Source organism: Oculina patagonica, chromosome 9 (genome assembly GCF_052425735.1).
Source record: "Oculina patagonica isolate OP01 chromosome 9, crgOcupat, whole genome shotgun sequence".
NCBI lineage: Eukaryota > Metazoa > Cnidaria > Anthozoa > Scleractinia > Oculinidae > Oculina > Oculina patagonica.
In genome coordinates this window covers 4,017,138-4,036,338 of record NC_135766.1, presented here as the reverse complement: position 1 = coordinate 4,036,338, position 19,201 = coordinate 4,017,138, and the positions used below count along the sequence as shown (strand labels likewise).

The following is a 19,201-nucleotide window of genomic DNA, read 5'->3' as shown; positions in this document are numbered from 1 at the left end:
ACAAGTGCTCGCACACTCGGCAGTGTGTTCGTTGCTCGCAAGGCTAACCTCTGTTAATGCCTGTGCTCGCAAAGGAAAACGCTGTGCTCGCATGCTCTCAAAGACCATTCGATACCCTACCATGCCAGAAATCGTTTTTCTTGGTTCTGACCAGAAAGGACCGCAGCCGCTGGGACGTGAATGATTTGTTTTACTGCTAAGGCTACAGGCAGCAGTTTGTCCTTCAAGTTCACTTACAGTACCCTGGCCTTCATAACAAAATGCACTGAGCAACAATTGGTGTATACGTTTTAACTTTGGTACTCATTTTATATGATATATTAGGGACGGACCATTATTTTTTTGGAGGGGGGGATGAAAAATATTGAAAAAAAATTGTTTGCAGGGCCTGGAAAGACAAAATAAATTGTTTGCAAACACGATATGTATAACAAAGAATAGTAAGAATTTCGAAAAAAAAAAGTTTGCAGAGGTGCATAAACTACAAAAAAGTTTGCAGAGGAAAATTTTTCATCTTCCCCCCCCCCCCCCCGGCCCCCCCCTCTAAGAAAATAATGGCCCGTCCCTTACGGTCAGTTTTCAAGGACGTAATTGCTTCCAAGGAAGAAAAACTTAAAACAGGATTTTTATTTTCGCGTACACAGAGTCGATGTACACGGTCAGTTGCCCGGCCGTCTGAATTGTTTAACTTGCTGTCGATTTATTTATTAATTACTATCGCTATTATTAATATTATAGAAAATCAAATCTCCTTGATAGCAGTTCGTCCAACATTTTCTTCACCTGAAAGAAAAACAATACGGAGATTAAAAAATTGAAATCCCAGATGGCGAATCCAAGATGGCAGCTTATTTGACATCATGATGTAATTGTCACGTGATGTGAAGTTATCATCCAACGTGACGTACATTTAAAGATAGATTTTCGGACATACTATATATCCTCCAAGTTTCATTGTGATTGCTATCCTGGAAGGGGATCAGAAAACGCCCGATTTGAATAGGGTTAGAATAGAAAAAGGAGACACCATTTGCAAGTACAGCAATGGGCAACAGGAATATAGTTATCTTCGTGTGATTGCTCGTTTCTTTGGCTGTTCTTTTTCTTGGTTCTACCTTGATGTCGTGAAACCTCCGAATTTCAAAATGCTGTACTTCATAAAAAAAGGATGCTATCAGGATGATATCGTTAGAAGAACCTTTAAATTTGCACAAGGCTAGTTGAATAGCTTTATTTTCCGTTATTATAGTATAACTTATTCTTACTAATTTTCGCGCGTACTTAATTTCGCGAAAATTCGAGAGCCGAATTTCGCGAGTATTAATTTTCGCGATTGCAAGAAAAAAAAGAGGAAAAGTGTATTAAATTTCGCGACTTTGTCAGTGTCCTATGGGTTAGTCATACCATCACTAAGGAACCACTGGAAATATACACAGGTCTGGCTCATTGTAACTTCAAGGAGCTCGAGCCTGCAAACGGAAACTTCAGTGGCTGTACTTAAGAGGTTTTGAACTAATTTACAAGCTCGAAACAGTAATCAGAGGAAGGTTGCTAGTCAAAAACAAGACGGAAAGACATTTTTAAAGGTAGATAGTTGCAGTTCCAAACATTTAAAATTTTTATTGTTTTGATATAAAATATGGGATTAATTTTCGCGTGTCAAAATTTTGCGCAATGTTTTTTTCGCGCGTACTAAATTTCGCGATTATTTTGAAATCGCGAAAATCGCGAAAATTAGTATTCGCGAAAAATAGTAAGAATAAGGTATATAATATATACTTTACCTTTTCATGACTAAGAGTAGCTCGATAAAGATTTATTTCCGTTTCTCTCAAAAGGGCCAAGTATTGAGCTGCGGTGAGCTCAACCTCCGTATCGTCTTGCTCGTCCTCCGTATCGTCTTCTCCCTCCAATTCACCATTCTCTTTTTCCTTGTTTATATCACTTTTTATTTCATCTTCTTTTATATCGTCGTTGATCTCGCTTGCTTGTTCAGAATTGCTACTTTCTTGCAAATCCTCTAGCGTGGTTTGCCTGGAGTCGACAGGGCTTTTGTTATCTTCTTGTGATTTCCCGTCTTCGTGGCTAGCGCTGTTCCCTTTCTCCGTTTCAATGCTTGTATCATTTGTTTTCTCTGGATTTTTAACATCGTCGTTCTTACTGGAATTCTTTGGCTCAAACCAGAAATTTACTGATATCGTGTTGCTAAAAGAAAACGAAAAAATCACCAAACATTACTACTGTGCTGAGTGCGTAGTTTGTAACTATGAAGAAAAAGGTATTGAACAGTACTTTTATGTCGTACAAGCTTGTCCTAACTTTAAATTCTGTGTGACCATTCCAACGAAATTTATGCAGCGGTAATTTCATGCAGTACTGTTTATTTTGCTGTAAAGTCCAGGATTAAACTCTAGCTTGCATTGTGTACATTCAAAAATTAAAGCTATTTAATCAAGAGTACTTTCACAAGGTACTGTTCATTATATATTCTGTACAAGGTGCCTCGATCTAACTTTTAAGTCTGTGCGTGGAACCCTTGCGTCTGACATTTCAATAGAAAGCTATTTGCATTTTTTTTTTCTCCCCTTTATACCTATAAAAATAACTTAGTTGGTACTGTTTTTTTTTTTTATTACATTGCTAAAGAAGGTTGTTTTAACTTCTTTTAAGCGCGTGGAAGGGCGGGGCAGGGGGGTAGGGTACTTTATATTGTAGGCTATTTTGTAATAACGGTTACTCAAGTGAAACCTTTGGAAAAGACAGATATACGAAGGGTTTCTTTTGTATAGTTATATAAAAGGGCGGTAAAGGTTTTGGGACCTCTCCGTATGAAATTTCGTTGAGAACTTAGTCCTCTCCCCTCTCCGCATCGGGGGAGGGGGGAGTGTATGAAGCCCTAGTGAGTGACCATTCAACTGAAAGCTCAAGTGTACTTCCACGTATATTGTAAAACTGTTTGAGTTTCAATATTTTAAAGATATAATTTATAAGTTATTCATTTCAAATTCTGAAACCAAAACCATTAATTACCTGTGCATCTCGCTTTCGATGTAATGCCACCAGAAATTTGGAATATAAAGTACCTCTCCAGGCTCAAGGGCTACCTCCATACCTCTGATCTCACTAAACCGGGGGAACCTGTTTAGGTCCGGGTTCTCGAAGTCCAGCTTCAAAGAAGAAGAAACACACATATTTTTTTTATTGGTTTTGCTTAGTGGCATAGTTTGTTTGGGACAGCAAAATAAAGTTCCAAATTAAATTACAGTGAATCGACAGTGACCGGCCCTATCCCTCACCCGGTGGCAAGGAACTAAGAGAGAATCGAGAGTGAACAGGCCACAGGCTAGGGGCATTCTCTATTTCAATCAAGTCAATCGATGAATCGTTTTCTATTGGAAATCCGCGAATCTAATTGACTCTCTTTCTTTTCGCTACCGAAAGAACACGCTCAGTCCTACACACTTTGCTCTTTAAAGGGAAAATTATCCTTGATTTTTGGCTATAAAATTGTAGGCTTTTGACTGCAATCCTTGCGAGTATCTAGTAAAACAACTAGACTACTCGCTTCTGTTTTCCACAGTCAACTCTACAACGCCTCGTTGACTCTTCGCTCACAGGAAACTTGAATTCGTAGTGTGATATTAAATATATAGTATGTATAGTCTAATTTATTTTTTATTCAGGTTCGGGTGCAAAATTAAACTCATCAAAAAAATATTTACCTTCTTTGCAAACAAGACTGACTACAAAGGAATATTAACAGCTCAATACGAATCTTACCTGCGTTTGACGATCGTGAGGATGTCCAACGGGGTAAGGGTACAGTGAACGAAAATAATCCGGGCTAAAAAGTATGACACGCTTCCGGCCAAAAATCTGCAGGGGAAAAAACCTATATGAAATAACAGTTATCCACAAGTTTTCCGTAAGTTTGAAACACATTGATACTACCAGGCCCATTTGTTTTTTAATAAAATCTTCTGAAATATTGCCCATACAGCGAACTTTTATAGGATCGCAACATGAACAAATATGAGTCATTTTGTAACCATGCACAAAAGGACGTGCTAAAAATGAGCGAAAAATGTCTTAAACTATGTATACAAACTTTATCGCAGGGGGAAGGGAGCAGAAGGCGCGAACCTGAGAGCATGTAATATAAGATATCTACCAGAAGAGAAGAGGAGAGGACGGGGCCGCTATTCACCGTTCGAGGTGGCGGGAACCATGCAAGAGCAGTTGGGAATAATTCAACTACTGAGGGACCTGAGCGCAAATAGCAGGAGGGTCAATGATTTTTATGTAGGGGCAAAAAGAGGGCGAAATAAATTCATGCACGTCATTGAGGGAGATTTAAGGTGGTGAGCGGGTAAGAGGGGGAGGCTCAGCAAAAAAATATGCTTCAAAGAGGAGACCAGACAAGAACATCCTCCCTCAAGGGGTCATAGCAAAAGCAGGCCCAAGGCCGCTCGGTGCTCGCGGTGGGCTCGTTTGCTCGTGGTTGCTGTTTTTAAAAGTGCTCGCATGCACGTTTCGAGGCAGTTTTTGTTGTTGCGCGAAGTAAAAACCTCGCATTCGCGACTTCGCTACCTTCCATTTCACCCCCTCCCTCCTCCCCTCCGTGTCCTCCTTTTCAACTCTCTTTTCGGTGTTTGGATTACCCTATGAAACACTGTCTCTTCTGCTCATCTCCTCCTCTCTCTCCACCTGTGTATCTCTAAACACTTCTCTGTTTGATATATTACTTCCCTGAAATCAGACTTGTGACTTACCTGAACGTAAAGATTTTCCAAGATGTCGAAATGTGTGGGTGTGACGACATCAGGCATTCCAACCAATAACATGTTAGTCAGTTCTTCGCCCCAGTCCATGCGCCTAACAAGGTCAAGAAGCCAGGTGTAATTGAACGAGTCAATGTCTTCAAGCATCGACGAACTTACACCCTCTTGAAGGTACAACAAAGACTGAAACAAGAAAAAAAAACACGACGATTAATTAAACGGCTTAAGCTTAACGGCCTTTTATTGATTAAATTCGAGGCAGGCAAACAAGTTTGTAAGTTTTCATGGGGTGTTTTTAGGAGTGTTGACCATTTGTAAGACTTGCTCTAAGTCTCTAAAGCGAGCTTTAAAGTGGCTATGTCACGCAATTTTAGGCAACTTCGGCACTGACCAGCTGGAAATAGAATTAACTGAAATATCACAATAACAGCTTAAAACTGTAGAAGAACTCAAAAGATACACAGGAAGGCCAAAAAGTGGCATGGCTGGGCAAAATTCATGAAGATTAAAACGGATTGCGTTCGGGTAAACTTGAAAAACGTCGGCCCGACTTTTTTCAAGTTTATCTCAATTCTGTATGAATGTGTCATCTACAATGCTCGAAAATCATCCTTGTTTGTTATGTGGCGGTGATTTAGCCAATACAAGACTTTTGTTCTGCCAATTTGAAGTTTAGAGTTCTTAATTAGCGAGAATAACTAATTATTACATCACCTAAAATACCGTGACATAGCCCCTTAAATGAGATAGGCAATGAGAATGGCCAAACCAACCAGAAAAAAAATTAGAGGACTTTGAGCCGCAAAATTTAACCATTTGTCAAAAAGAACCATTTGGGACGCCTTTTTCTTCAAAATCAGGCGTCTAGGCGGAGTTACAAAGGCTAGGGGAAAGTGTTGTGGTTATGAAGAAGTGTGACGAAAAGAAAGACGCGTGGAAATAGCTTTGCAATATCGACTTGCTAATAAGAGGAAATGGCTGCCAAAAAAAGGGGAAAGTTTTCTTAGGCCTGAGATTTCATGGGCTATTATCAGCACAATTTCAGAGCGGCAATTTGTCAGTTAAGGAGAACAAGAGAAAAAAATGATTTTCTCTTCCAACTCAATTTTCTGTGACGTGCAAAAAGTAAATTGCAAGAAAATATTTTTTCCTCGACGGATTTATTTTTTATATTAATTTTAGACATTAAAATATATGTACTTTACCTGGAAATATGCTCGACTCCCATTATTAGCTTTCTCGAGCTCTTTCATTAGCGTCGTGAAATTACTGAAATACAACAGCTGCTTTGTGGTCGGGGGTTTAAAGTCTTTATAAGCGCCTTTGATTAAATCCCCATCATAATAAAGAAACTTTCTAGTCTGTGATATATAGGCCGTGTGGTCCTCGTCCTGTAGGTTCTCTGCTAGGTACTCTATGGTCCATTTTAAAGTGGAGCTGTGGAATGTACAGTTATCAAGGACCACGGGTAGCTGTAAACATGAAAAAATGTATTGTTAGTTAGGGGAGAAATTCACTGACATGAAAAGAACGAAAACATATCCTCAGTCGAAGTCTACACTTTCGTCTGTAGATAGGCGGAGTTTATAGCTAAGACAATAAGAATTTGACAGAAAGGTCCTTGACTTCGTTGTTCCAGGTCTCTGATTTTGCGCTTGCGTGTTTCTGACCAACCAAGTGTGCTTTGGCCACAGTAAGTGAAAATGGGCATACGTTTGTTTGCCCAAGATCATACACTTTTATAATTACAATATTCCATTCATCGCTTTATTCACAGTTCTGAGCAAGAAGTCTCAGAAGCCTTTCTAGGTTCCCCCCCCCCCCCCCCCCCTTACTAACAGTTAATACTAACTCAGGCGAAGTATGAAACTATGAAAATCTACGTTAATTTATCAATGTAATGTAATAGGGCAAGAAACAAGCTACTGTCCTATAGATTCATTATTGTTTCTAGAAAATAAAAGTCATTGTAGGTTATCACTGTAGATTCGATCCGTTGTTGTTGTTAGAAAATAAAAATTCCTTTTATAAATGCACTGAAATTATTTCTTTTTTTTTTACCCCTTGTTGAAGAAATTGCATTGCCTCCTCGTCAAAACAGTTTCTTCGTGGAATAGGATCCACTGGAAACGAGTAAACTCCACGGAATCTTGGGTCGCCGTTATTGTGCATCTGGTATTTATGTTCGCCTTTATCCGCTCCATTTAAAGCACCACAGATATGTGTTTTGGACTTGTCATCAGGTAAATTACTACTTTCGTAGATTTTATCAGCAGCTGAGGAGACAAAGAAGGAGCGTTATGTATCAATTTTTACCAAATCTTTTGAACCTTCCCTACGGGACAAAACGATGAGGACTGGTACTATATATTTATCTGTAGTTCTGAGCGCGCAAAAACCTATTTAACATAACCAAGAGAGGATGATCATCCTCTCTTGCATTAACTGAGCCAATTCTCGCGCGCTGATTGGCTAATTTTTATTGTCAATAAGAGTACAGACGCATGAAACTTGTTGCTGACGCAATCAGCGAAGGTTTTGTCAAACTTTTCAGCACTGATTTGATTTAGCGCTGTACTTTAGACTTCAATGAGGCGAGAATAAAATATTGTAAAAAAAAAACGATTTTTTTTTTTGTTTTAAATTTTAAAAAGAGGAAATTAAAAAAAAAAAAAAAAAAAAAAAAAAAAAAAAAAAAAAAAAAAAAAAAAAAAAATTTTTTTAAAAGCGCGCTAAAACAACTTGTTTTTAGGTTTCCTACAACACAAAACTAGCAAGTTGGGCTTTCAAAAATCTGTAGGAAACCGTACATAGTCCCTTCAAAACTTTAGAGCAAAAAGATGAGGATGTTTATTGAGGATTCAGACCTGAAAATCGGCGGTGAGCGGGAATGTGTGCTGTCAATGAAATTAAGAAACTAAAAGCGTTTTAGCGGATTATTTTGTGAACACTTTTCACTGGATTAAATGTTAGTTCAACAATTCGAACTTTCTCTTGTATTTCCGGCGGTATTCTTACCAATTTTTTAATTCACGAGCCTGTGAGCTTACGCCTGTTTTATGCGTCTGTCCCGTTATTGATAATAAATTGCGTCACAACATTGTCATTTCCTCAAATGTGAATCAAAGTTATAGCTCCCATTGTGCTAGATCAGTTACCTGAGTCGCTGTTTTGATGACACGTCTCTAGATGGTCACGTGACGTTTTCTGAGAGGCTGTTGTGCAGCACAGAAGCCAGACGAGCGCAATGGACATGCGCAGAAAAGTTGGACCGTGTTCCATCTTTCACGCGATTTTTCTGTAAAGTAACTACATAAAATACTGCATTATAGCACCAGGGTCTTAATATACGTTTGATCAAAGTACACAGGCTGAACAAATTAAACGTTACTTTTCAGAAAACGCTAGGCTGGGACGCGCAATCTCCGATTCTATACTCGTTCCTAGTTCTCTTTTTGCGAGAAAATTTTACGACGCAAGGTATGGAGGGAAGGTGGGATGGAACCGCAACTTGAATTATTTTCTTTTTTCCTTGAGAGACGACTCCGGTCGAGGGAGACCTACAAAGTGGATTTGTTGAGCAAAAAGAATTAGCACTTATAGTGTGAAACATTAGGCAAAATGTTGTAAACTTCCGTACGGGGGACGACTCTGCTTTATCCAGTGAAAATTGATTGAACTCACGATTTCCGCAAACAGAACGAAAAGTGGTACATGCGGTAGCAGACGGAAAGATAGCAAAACAAAACCAAAACAAACTGAATCAATAACAAAATAAGAAGACTTCTTCTGTGTGAAGTGGCCAGCATGAAACAACGTGGCGTTCTCTCATGGCGTATTACTGACAGCCAAAAAGTTTTTTTTGTTCGAAAGAAACTCTTGGAGTGACTGATTTGACGATGACATCCAGAAATCGAAAGCTACGACCAGCTGTGTTTCCGACAAAAAAAAAAATGATAAAAAGCAATTTCGAAACTTTTCGCTTCGCCAGCACTTTTATAATCATAGAATTCACTGCGATAATTTTCATATCACGAATTTTAAAACAAAGAGAATCTTATCACGTCTTGCCGTACAGAAGAAAACTTATCACTTGACGCGATAAACCTTTTACCGCGCGTAAATCTTAAAACGTTCTCTTTATATACAGAACAATTAAGCACCATTCACGAAAACCACTAGCTTTAGTAACTTAATTTACTTAACTTTTATAGTTTTAAAGGACATCTGACGCGTAAATGCTTTTTCCTTTTAATAATATTGAACTAATGCAGAAGTGTGTTCTTTGCAGTTTGAGTAACATTTCTATGCCGATCGTTTCTGTCAGTCAGCCATCTTGGCGCGAAAACCTCGTTCATTGCGGACGCCAGCTGGTTTTTCAGTTTTCAATCGTTCGTGATCCCCAAAATCTACGCATAATAACCTCATTTAATGAATGCGTAAAACGGCCGGTTCTGAATATTCAATTTAAGCAACCTAGATATCATTAATCTGCTTTGTTCAAAAACAAATGAACTGGGACAAATGAACTGAGAGTGACCGAAAAAAAAATGTTTTCATCAAATGCGGCAGAAATGGCTACCAGCGCCGTTTGTCTTCTCTCTTCAGACCTATTGTTTTATTGTTTTTCTAAATGTGTAGTTTGCTTATTCTGTTTGTATTGGCCAATAAAACGAATCCATCTCTTTATAAACACAGCAATCAAAATTAATGGTATATTCTATTTTAAAGACACTTTGTAGACTCGATCGTTTAGGATTTATACGCGGCACCTTAGCCCGTTAATTCTCGATGTTTAGCCCGCCTTTCTTGTTTAAATTTATCTGGCAATATGGTATATATAGAGAACTCCTTTCAGTCAAACGGTTTTTGAACGGTAGACAGGGAGATATGCAAATCAAACAATATTTCGCTAAAAGAAGTATTAAATTGAAGAAATATCGCCGGCCTTATGCCAGTTGCACTTGGCGAATTTTTAAATCCAGAAAAAATTCTGGTCGTCATTCAGGAAAATATTAAAAAAAAAAAAAATTAATTTCACGTCTATACATTTAGAGAAAAATTCAAATATTTGGAGTTTTCGAGTCAGACATATGCTGGCTTCAATTCTGTTGTTATTCACAGTAAGAAGTACTTAGTTGTGAGAAATAAAGATTTGATAAAAGAAGTGAATTTAAAGTTCATCGTAGCCAGAAAACATGCAAAAATAAGGCACACGAAAAACAAGCCATAAAATATGGATTTACCTTCAAACAGCAAAACCCCTTGCCGAACACCGTTTAAAGATACGAGGAAGCATTCAACTAAATGCTTGGTTTGAATAAAATGATTTTGTGGATGAGAAGAGAGAGGAAATATAAGAACCGTGTCCATTTAGCTCTTGGCAAAACAGTTGGTGATTGCATCTTGAAGTTTCTCAAAACAACTTACCTTTCTGTCATAAATTAAGAGCGTCCAAATCCAAATGCTTTTGTGACGACTGAATTCGTTTTGTAGTTTATCGCACAACCCTCGAAAATGGTCTAATAATCCTTTAGTTCCGAACAGGAATTGTTCAATTCTTTCGTTTGAAGCCGGAATTATCACCAAGTTTACCGTGCGCATATGAAAAGAGGAAGCTTCGCCGCTAATTTATTTATTTTATAAGCACCTGTCAGTCTCCAAAAGGCGACAATAACTTGTGAATTGATAACCGGCCGTGCGTATTGGTATAGCCGACCTATGAAGTTGTCGACCAGCCATGACAAGACCTGTCTAAACTTACCGGAAAACAGGAAAACTTGTACTTCAGACAATTTTGAAACGCATCTGAACGTGAGAGGCGAAACAAAAGAAAACTTGAATTTGAAAATAGAACTTGCGTGCTCGCCATTAGTAGCTTAAATATTGTAATATTTATTCCTTTTCGCCTCCGAAAGTAATCAAAATTAAATTAATTTCCTGCTAAAATGCAAGTAAAACGTTTGTAATGTGCGCAATGAGAATCAAAACATAATACATATATATTTCTCACTGAGTAAAAAAATTCTCTATCGATAAAATACACAATTTGAAAGGTCCCCTCTATTTTTTGTGTGTAGTTTTTTATTTCGATCACCAACTTATCACGAAACGGAAATATATTATCGCAATTTTGTATATCTCGATATAATACTACTCTAGGTTACTTAGTCACTACTAATTTTTAACCAATGGGTGTTTTCCCCCTATTATTTATCTCGTAAAAAAGGGGGCGCGCGCGCTTGGGGAATTTTTATTTTTTTTTTTTAAATGTAAAAAAAATTTGGTTTTGGGTTGAACTATTTTAAAAAAAAAAAAAAAAACCCCCCCCTTTTTTAATGGGAAATAAAACCGGCTGCGCCTCGTTGACAATTTGCTCATAGAAAACTCGGGCTTGTAGTCTAATTGTTAAGATTTAGCCGTCTAGTTGTAATCGACACCGACCAAATGGCATCAGTACAGTCTTGGTGCAGACTAAATGGAATGCGGCCTCTGGCGACAAAAGAATGATTAAAACATCAGACTATCAGAGAGTTGTATCGCCTTAGTATGTTTTCAAATGCGGCGAATGAAAAAAAAAAAGCGTAAAGTTTTACTGTTATAAATTGTCATGACTTGCCGGTTTGGGAATTATATGGGGCTTAAGGAGGCTCGATGTAGTTTTTTTTAGCCCTAGGGTGGTCGTTTTGAAAATGAAAATTATCAAAGGAGCCAATTTTCGATTTTTGCCAAAATACCCCATAATCATTTTAGAACATTATGGTGTATTTTGGCAAAAATCGAACATCGGCTTCCGGATAATTTTCATTTTCAAAATAATCAACCTAGCGCTAAAGAAACTACATCGAGCCTCCTTAACAACGCTCAGGAAATATGAAAAGCATTTTACGATTTTTTTTTTAAAAAAAAAAAAAAGGGGGGGTTTTTTCAAAAATGATAGTGGTAATAGATTTTTTATAATTTTTTTTTTTTAAAAAAATCTCCTTTTTTATTTCCAAAAAAAAAACCAGTTTGAGTTTTTTCGTTTTGTGTCATTTTCACACATTAGAAAAATAAACCGCCGTGAAAAATGTCGAACCAACAATAACTTTAAACACAACGTGAATGTGATTTTTTTTTTATTTCATCCGAGAAAGAAATAGTTCATGTATATGAATGGCCCAAAAGACCTGACCTTTTTTGTATTTTACATTCAAAGAAAAACGAAAAACTCATTAAAAGGAAGAAACTATACAGTCACAAAAAAAGTGACGAGGCAAACGAGATTTATACAGTGAAACGTAATGACATGTTTTCCAACAATGCTATTTTTTTATCTATTTATTTCCTACATAGAGAAATATATTTACATTTCAAATTGTTCATGGAAGTTAAAGTGGACACTAATCTGTGCATTACGTCTTTCTGCGTGTAATGTGATCGTAAATCACTACTTGAGTATATTTGGCTGTTTCAATCGAGATTCGAGCTGAGTTGTCCCCTGGTGTCAACGCCTGTTGGAGAAAAACAATAACAGTGAACAAAGAATAAGAAGTTTAAAGTCTATTAGGTTCTCCAAATGGATCTTCATACCCAATTTACATATTTAAAAATAATAATAAAAAAAAAAAAAATAATAATAATAATAATAATAATAATTTACATGGTTAAAAATGAGAATTACATGTAAAGACAACAATTTAATTACAACATTACTACAGTAAAAACCCGCGTATAAGAACCTAAAATTTAAGAACCTGTTAGGCTAAAAATTTCATTTTAAACCCCCTTTTCATAAGAACCTATTTAGCCTAAAATTTTCAATAGGTTCTTTTTTTACAAAAATGAAGGCACAGATGAAAATACGAAAAAAAAAAATAGTCTACACATGCATGCTAGTACTTTGGAAAGATAAATTTATTGTATGGTTATCATCTAAACTGTAATTTAGATATTTAAATAATACAGCAATATATTCTATATTACATATGCCTTGTAGTAGTTATGACTTATCTGGGCTGATAGCTAGTGTCCCTACCAAATTAAGAACCTATTTAGGAACCTAAGTAGCCTAAAATCCCACTAAATACCATTTCTATAAGAACCTATTATTTTAGGATAAGTTGGAAAAATCTAGGTTCTTATACGTGGGCTTTTACTGTATACGAGAAAGTCTATATAAAAATACAATAAAAACGATTCAGAGAAGTTTAAACTTGTCGTTTAGCCAGCTGCTCAAAAGTGCTGATTTCAACTGATTTTTGAAAGACATTATATATCTACAGTTCCTTTACTCTTATGAAAGAGAATTCCAGATAGTAGCTCCGCGGAACAAAAACGATTGTTGCGCCAGAACAGTTCTGCATTTAGGCAGTTGAAGGCTGTCTCTATTCCTAGTAAGAAAGCTGAGAGTCTGTGACCTCTTAGTAAAAAGAGAGGGGCCAAATTATTCATACATTTGTACATTTGCACAGCGTCTCTGGTGAAAAGTAGATCAGAAACAGGAAGAAGCTTAAGATGAAGTATTCCATACACGGCATGGGACAGCTGGTCCCCACGGTCGACCCATGGCCTCCCTCCGCCTCCCCTGCTCGCTTGTGCTGGCTTTGGTGTGGGCTCGATCTGCTGGATCGCAGTCTCATCAGGGTGGTGCTCGTGGGAGGTTCACAACACGGCAGCAGGCCCCGCCCCATCCTCCTCGTGTCCCCCGCTCGGCTCGGTGCTGCCTCTGACCCGCCATCCGTCTTGGTCCCTGTGGGCTCGGGGGAGTTCACAACACGGCAGGACACGGCCCGACCCCATCCTCCCTCTGCCTCTCACTCGGGGGGCTGGGCCCGGCCCCGGATCACAGGGCTTCATTAATAGATAAACAATGAAAAGAAACAGAAAGATCTAAGGAAAGCCAGAGACAGGCGGAAAGGTAAATAGACAGACAGACCATAGTTGCCACAAAATCAGTTAACAAAATTCTCTGACTTTTCCCTGATAAAAATAAAATTTCAGAAGCGGCCTGGCCAGCCCTGCTTCCAAAAGATAACCATCATCACTAAGTTCACATTGACCTAAAGGTTTCTCTCAGCCTCTTAATGGTATTAAATCAGAGGTGTAATAGTCTGAAGTTTCCCTGGCTTTTCTCTTAAAATGTCAATTTGCCTCTGCCTCGAAATAAAATTCCCTGACTTTTGCCTGGCTTTCAAGAACTTGGTGAGTGAATGGTGAGTTCCCTAACCATTTCCTGACTAATGACAACCTTGCAGGGACAGACAGACAGACGGATGGACAGATTGTACACAGTACACACGTAATCAAGTTTACCTTGAGGATACATAAACTTCGAGCCAGGATCCGAGCAAGGATTCCGGCCAGGATCCTGTAAGCCAATAACTAGCGCTCCGGTTAGCCTGAATAGCACTCCAGTTAGCCTAAATAGCGTTTGGTTAGCCTAAGTAACTAGCACTCCAGTTAGCCTACTTACTTTAGCTTGGGTTGCTTGCCGTTAGCTTCTATAAAAGGGTTAGGATCCTTGCTCAAATCTTGGCTCGGATCCTGGCTTTATTCTTAGTTTATCTCGTTTACATGTACCTTTGGATCCACATTAAGGATTTTTCTGTCCCTTTTGTTCTTAAAAAGTAAACCAGACGAATTTTCTGCAATAACCTAAGGAAGTGAATGGAATATTTAATCAGTATAATTACTGTACATAAACATACATGTACAGCTGTACATGTATTTACATGATCACATCTAACAATACTCCTGGGCCGCTCAGACGAGTGCGTGCGGCCGGCCGCGCAGCCGTCCACTCTGGTGCCTGGCGCGTCCCCGCGTCCATGGAGTGTCCCGGGCGGGCACCACCTCTCCACACCATTACTTGTCGTGCAAGGAGGGTCTCTGCGAGGCTCCACACCATTGGTGGGTGGGGGGGACAAGGACACACAATCACCATCGTCATGCATCAGTTTCCATCATCGCATGGTAAAATCGCCTGGGGGGGAGGGGGGGGGGGGGGAGGAGGAATGTGGCATAAATTATACACCCAAATCCAAACACTATTAAGTAAAATACATTCACAGTACCTGGTAGTTTGGTGTGGGATTGGAGGTTGCAGTTTGTGTTTCCCAGTTGTAAAAGCTTAAATCTGACGGTCTGGGCAGCAGCCTTTTTCTTCCAGTAAAATAAGGTTCAAAGTCTTCAGTCTGAGCATAAAACAAGGAAAGAAAAAAAAACTTAAAATCGTAAAAAATGAGCATGTTCAAATTTACATGTACAGGGTAGATCAAATATTTATATTTGCTGCATTAGTGAACGGCATCAAGTAGTTTAACAACCTTAATACGGATATAAGAGGGCAAATAAAAAATCTTTAATTCACTGTGAATTTTCCAGATCAATACACTCAGATGGTTCTGTCATTTAAATTAGACATCAATTCTTAAACCACACATTCAACTGTACAAGTCATGTATGTAATTAAGATAGATAGATAAACTTTATTTAAACACGATAATAGTTAAAGCTAAAAGCTTGTGAGTAACAATGTATATAAATCATAACATTTCTCACCTTTAAGCGATGAGCATAGTCGATGTAGCCAGAAATTTCCTGCAATAAATATAAAAATGTCCAAATGTATTATCAATTGAAAGATAAAAAAAAAATGTTTACCCAGAAATATTAAATTGTTCCAAAAAAAAGATCAGAAAAGCTGTGTAGATCAAGTGTTCAGCAATTTACAATGATAACTATATAAAAAAATTCACATGTCTACCTGCCCTCTGGCATTCTTGTCTCTGATGAAGATTACAGACTATTGAAAATAAAATAAAATGAAAATAAGAGAGAGAAAAAATGAGTATAATAATTTGCAATGTCTCATTTTCAAATTAGGACTCCAGACTGTTTTGTGAAAGATGTCTATAAATAACACGACTTTGGTTTCTTTACAAATCACTCACAGTCATTTTTCCACTTCTGTTTGCTTCCTCTCGTTGTGCTAAGGCCTTCAAAAATGGATCCTTAAGATCTTTACCTGAGCTAGCCAAAGTTCTACAGAACAAACCAAACAATTAAAAAAAAAAAAAAATAATTGTATAAAACTAGATCTAGACTTTATACATTGGTCGGAGTGACTATAATATATGTTAAGTTGCATGGCTGTCTACATTAATTAATAATTATTTTGTAGTCTTCATTCAAATTTTGAATGTTGTTTGATTACATGTAATGACCAAAATATTAAAGAAAAAATAAATAAACAAACAAACCAATAAATAACATCTTACACAGATAGAATAGGAGTCGTGAAGTTATATGTATCCATCTTGTGGAAGATTAGTCAAATTTCATGAGTGGAAGCTACCTTAGTTTGAATCTTGTTCTTTTTTTGCTTGTTTGTTTTGTTTTTACAGGGCTTGCATATGAGCCATGAGATTTTACCACTAACCCTATGCTGTCTTATAAGAAAGAACTACTGTATTTATTCGATTAAGCGCCCAACCTCGAATAAGCACCCATCCTCGAATAAGCGCCCATACACCTCCCTCATTAAAAAACCCTGAGGTGCAAAAGAGGAGTTACTATTGATATTGCAATTCAGTTGAGTTAGTACAACTAAGTAAAAGGCTTCCATGAAGACCGGGTTTTCTTAGTTTCTTACAAAACCAGTTAAAGTTTTTTTTTAATTATAATTATTCATTTTTTTATTGCAAAATAAACTTACTACTTGGTAAAAATGGTTAAAATTTAATATTAAACACCCAGCCTCGAATAAGCGCCCACCTTGAATAAGCGCCCACTCTCAAGGTCCAAAAATTTAATAAGCGCCCAGGGCGCTTAATCGAATAAGTAAGGTAACTATAATTACAGACAGAGCTGAGTTGTTGGAGTAGCATAAAATTTTGAAGTATTTGCAAAGGTAATGGATTCCCAATGGATATTTTATTTGTTGGAATGAGCTGCAATTCTAAAATTAATACTGTCAGGTGAGTGTTGTTTTCTCAAGCAAGGTAAGATATAAACCAAAATCCATGTCTTACTTTTGCTGACTTCTCTTTGACAGTCTGCTAGCCTCAGCAGCTTGCTTCCTGGCTTCAAATTCTTCCCGTTTAAGAACCTAGTGCAACAATAATAAATTGAAGCTGTAATTTCAATAATATATTAATAATTCCAAATTCATGAAATAACAGCCGGCAAGAAACAATCATCAGAAATAAACACACGGATTTTAATCCTACAAAACATGTTTTGGATGTCCTGCATCCATCTTCATTTGCAATAAAACAACAGTAGATCGCTAGTCAGTGTGATATAAATACAATTTAAGTAGAAATTATATTAATTACTGAATGACAACAAGGATATATGTCTTTGGATAACTGAAAAAACAAAATGTTGTATTTATGTCACACTGACTAGCGGTCTACTGAAGATGGATGCAGGACATCTGAAACATGTTGTATAAATTTTAAATCCGTGTGTTTTTTCTTGAAAACTAATAATTATATAATTAAAAGGGTTTCTCGCAAGTGAGTCATGCCTTCATTTGTTCTGGATATTATTATATTTTTTTACAGTGATTTTTAAATTTAGGTTGATAATGGTTGTGAATTAAGTGAACTTGCACTTTATTGAAAATTATACATGAGACAAATGAATTTCTCTTACCTCTCCACTTCCTCTGTAGCCTAACTCAACAAGTTGTCGGGCTAGTTCTTCATCCTGTGTTACAGTAACAAACAAATATTTAATATTATAATACATGCAGTCACACCTAACTTAAATGTGTTGTTTCAGAAAATAATTGCATGTTCTCTCCATGGAAAGTTTTTTTGTGGTTTGAACCCTTCACTGTCTCAGAAATTCCAGTGAACTTCCATGGGTATGGATATGTTGCAGTTATTTTTTATTTTATTTTAACTAGTTAGTTTTTTCTAACAAGGTGATAATAGAGTTAGGGACAGCAATTAGGCCAATTGCCCAAGGTGCACCAATGTTTTGAAACAGGTTAAACTAGTACTCATATATGCATCATGAGGTAAGTGCCATAAAAAGTTCAGTTTATATTCAGGGCATCAAATTGCGCCTAATACAGGCGCCAATGCGACTAAATTTTTCACTTTGGCGACCAAATCCTGAAAGTTGGTCGCAAAATTGGCGACTAGAATTCGCACAATTGACCTCAAATCGCATCAGATCGCTTAATTCATCAAAAACTGCATAACTCGTAAAAAAATCGCACAGGGTGAGCAAAGTACAGAATAACTTCTTGCTTCATCTAAAGATCTTTCATCTCAGCTAAATATATTAGTTTTGAAGGTTATTTACCTGTCCAAAACTGTTAAAAAAAAAAACTCTGATTTGGTTTGCAATCGAGCGTTGATATTTTGCCAAAAACAAATGTTTAAAGGAACTAAATTTTGCAAAAATTGTCAAAATACTGGCCGGCATTAACAATCAGTTAGTTTTGAAATTGGCACAACTGATTTTAATTTTCCACAGCAATTAATAGTTGCCAATTGATGACACTGAAAAAAACATATTTTAAACAAAAGGAAACTTAAAACAGTTTGACATGTTCCTTTGCAGCAAAGTAGAGCTAATGTTTGACGACCGTACCAAGATACTGTAGTTAGGGAGTAAACTGACCATAATATGTGGGTCTTTAATTTCGCGATTCCAATGTCTGTGTAGCAAAAGCCGAAACCCACTTTTGATTAGCCTGCGAGAGCAGACGGCTTCTTCGGCTCGAGTTTCACCCGCCCTCGCCGGCTAACTTTGGATCAGTTGGATCTTTTCTTATCATCGAACGCAGAGTGTATTTATAAGCTTGTATACAATATGAATCTTCATTTAGAAAGGGAATACGCGGTAAAGAAACCTGATAAGTATTTGAAATGCGCTTTAGGTACTGATAGAAACAGAAAATCCTATAATACTGATTGATCGCAACATCTGAATGTACAGTAGAACTTGTAAGCTTACATATTTTTTCGAGAGTCTGACAGTTATTCACAGGAACGACAACAAATGTCTGATGCTCAAAATGTACAGCAACGTTCATACCACAGCTCAAATCAATGAAATAAAAAAGTAATAATATTACCTCAAGGTAGTAAAGATCCAATGGAGTGATCTGACTGTCCAGAAAGTCTTCGAATGTAGCATATTCTGTCACAATGTTGTCCGTCGCTCCGACCGCTTCTTCGTCCATCTTGAATTTTGGTCTCCGTTGCTTAGAAACCGCGCAAAGGATACTCTCGCGGGCTCATTTCTCGTCGATGGGTAGGGGAGGGGTGGGGCGATTTTTAATTTTTTCAACCACAGTCAAGGACGATATAGCAAAAGAAAGGAAATAATCAAACTTTAATTTTCTCTTTCCTCGTTTCTTCTTGTGCATCGTGCTTCACAGGGTTCGTTATCAAGCTCTGATGCCCTTGGTTAGT

The 19,201-nt window shown here is 37.4% G+C and overlaps 2 protein-coding genes across 3 annotated transcripts; both read right to left on the bottom strand.

Moving 5' to 3' along the window:
- Nucleotides 1-540: 540 nt before the first annotated feature.
- On the bottom strand, nucleotides 541-10,414 carry LOC144665259 (hypoxia-inducible factor 1-alpha inhibitor-like). 2 transcript variants are annotated; one of them, XM_078526470.1, is made up of 9 exons: nucleotides 10,212-10,414; nucleotides 7,940-8,090; nucleotides 6,843-7,057; nucleotides 5,987-6,253; nucleotides 4,773-4,964; nucleotides 3,781-3,876; nucleotides 3,031-3,167; nucleotides 1,785-2,205; nucleotides 541-783 (listed from the first exon to the last, which is right to left on the bottom strand). In XM_078526470.1, exons 2-9 carry the CDS (start codon nucleotides 8,061-8,063, stop codon nucleotides 733-735), a joined length of 1,503 nt encoding a protein of 500 aa, XP_078382596.1. In that variant the 5' UTR covers nucleotides 8,064-8,090; nucleotides 10,212-10,414; the 3' UTR covers nucleotides 541-732. The 2 variants fall into 2 exon arrangements, with proteins under 2 accessions (XP_078382596.1, XP_078382597.1); XM_078526471.1 differs by lacking the exon at nucleotides 10,212-10,414 and adding an exon at nucleotides 10,028-10,085.
- Nucleotides 10,415-11,882: 1,468 nt separating this feature from the next.
- LOC144665372 (cilia- and flagella-associated protein 299-like) lies at nucleotides 11,883-18,990 on the bottom strand. The gene is made up of 9 exons (XM_078526615.1): nucleotides 18,862-18,990; nucleotides 17,424-17,477; nucleotides 16,796-16,872; nucleotides 15,716-15,806; nucleotides 15,529-15,567; nucleotides 15,324-15,362; nucleotides 14,837-14,956; nucleotides 14,343-14,417; nucleotides 11,883-12,274 (listed from the first exon to the last, which is right to left on the bottom strand). Exons 1-9 carry the CDS (start codon nucleotides 18,967-18,969, stop codon nucleotides 12,176-12,178), a joined length of 702 nt encoding a protein of 233 aa, XP_078382741.1. The 5' UTR covers nucleotides 18,970-18,990; the 3' UTR covers nucleotides 11,883-12,175.
- Between the last annotated feature and the right edge of the window lie 211 nt (nucleotides 18,991-19,201).

What these genes read in the sequence shown, in the direction of transcription:
- LOC144665372 (XM_078526615.1), bottom strand. Translation starts at nt 18,969, where the DNA reads ATGGACGAAGAAGCGGTCGGAGCGACGGACAACATTGTGACAGAATAT. An exon ending in ACTATGCTCATCGCTTAAAG is followed by an intron (nt 14,957 to 15,323) that starts GTGAGAAATGTT and finishes TTTTATGCTCAG; the next exon opens with ACTGAAGACTTTGAACCTTA. An exon ending in ATCCCACACCAAACTACCAG is followed by an intron (nt 14,418 to 14,836) that starts GTACTGTGAATG and finishes TCACTTCCTTAG; the next exon opens with GTTATTGCAGAAAATTCGTC.
- LOC144665259 (XM_078526470.1), bottom strand. Translation starts at nt 8,063, where the DNA reads ATGGAACACGGTCCAACTTTTCTGCGCATGTCCATTGCGCTCGTCTGG. An exon ending in GGAGTCGAGCATATTTCCAG is followed by an intron (nt 4,965 to 5,986) that starts GTAAAGTACATA and finishes TTCTTGTTTCAG; the next exon opens with TCTTTGTTGTACCTTCAAGA. An exon ending in CTACTCTTAGTCATGAAAAG is followed by an intron (nt 784 to 1,784) that starts GTAAAGTATATA and finishes TTTTTCTTTCAG; the next exon opens with GTGAAGAAAATGTTGGACGA.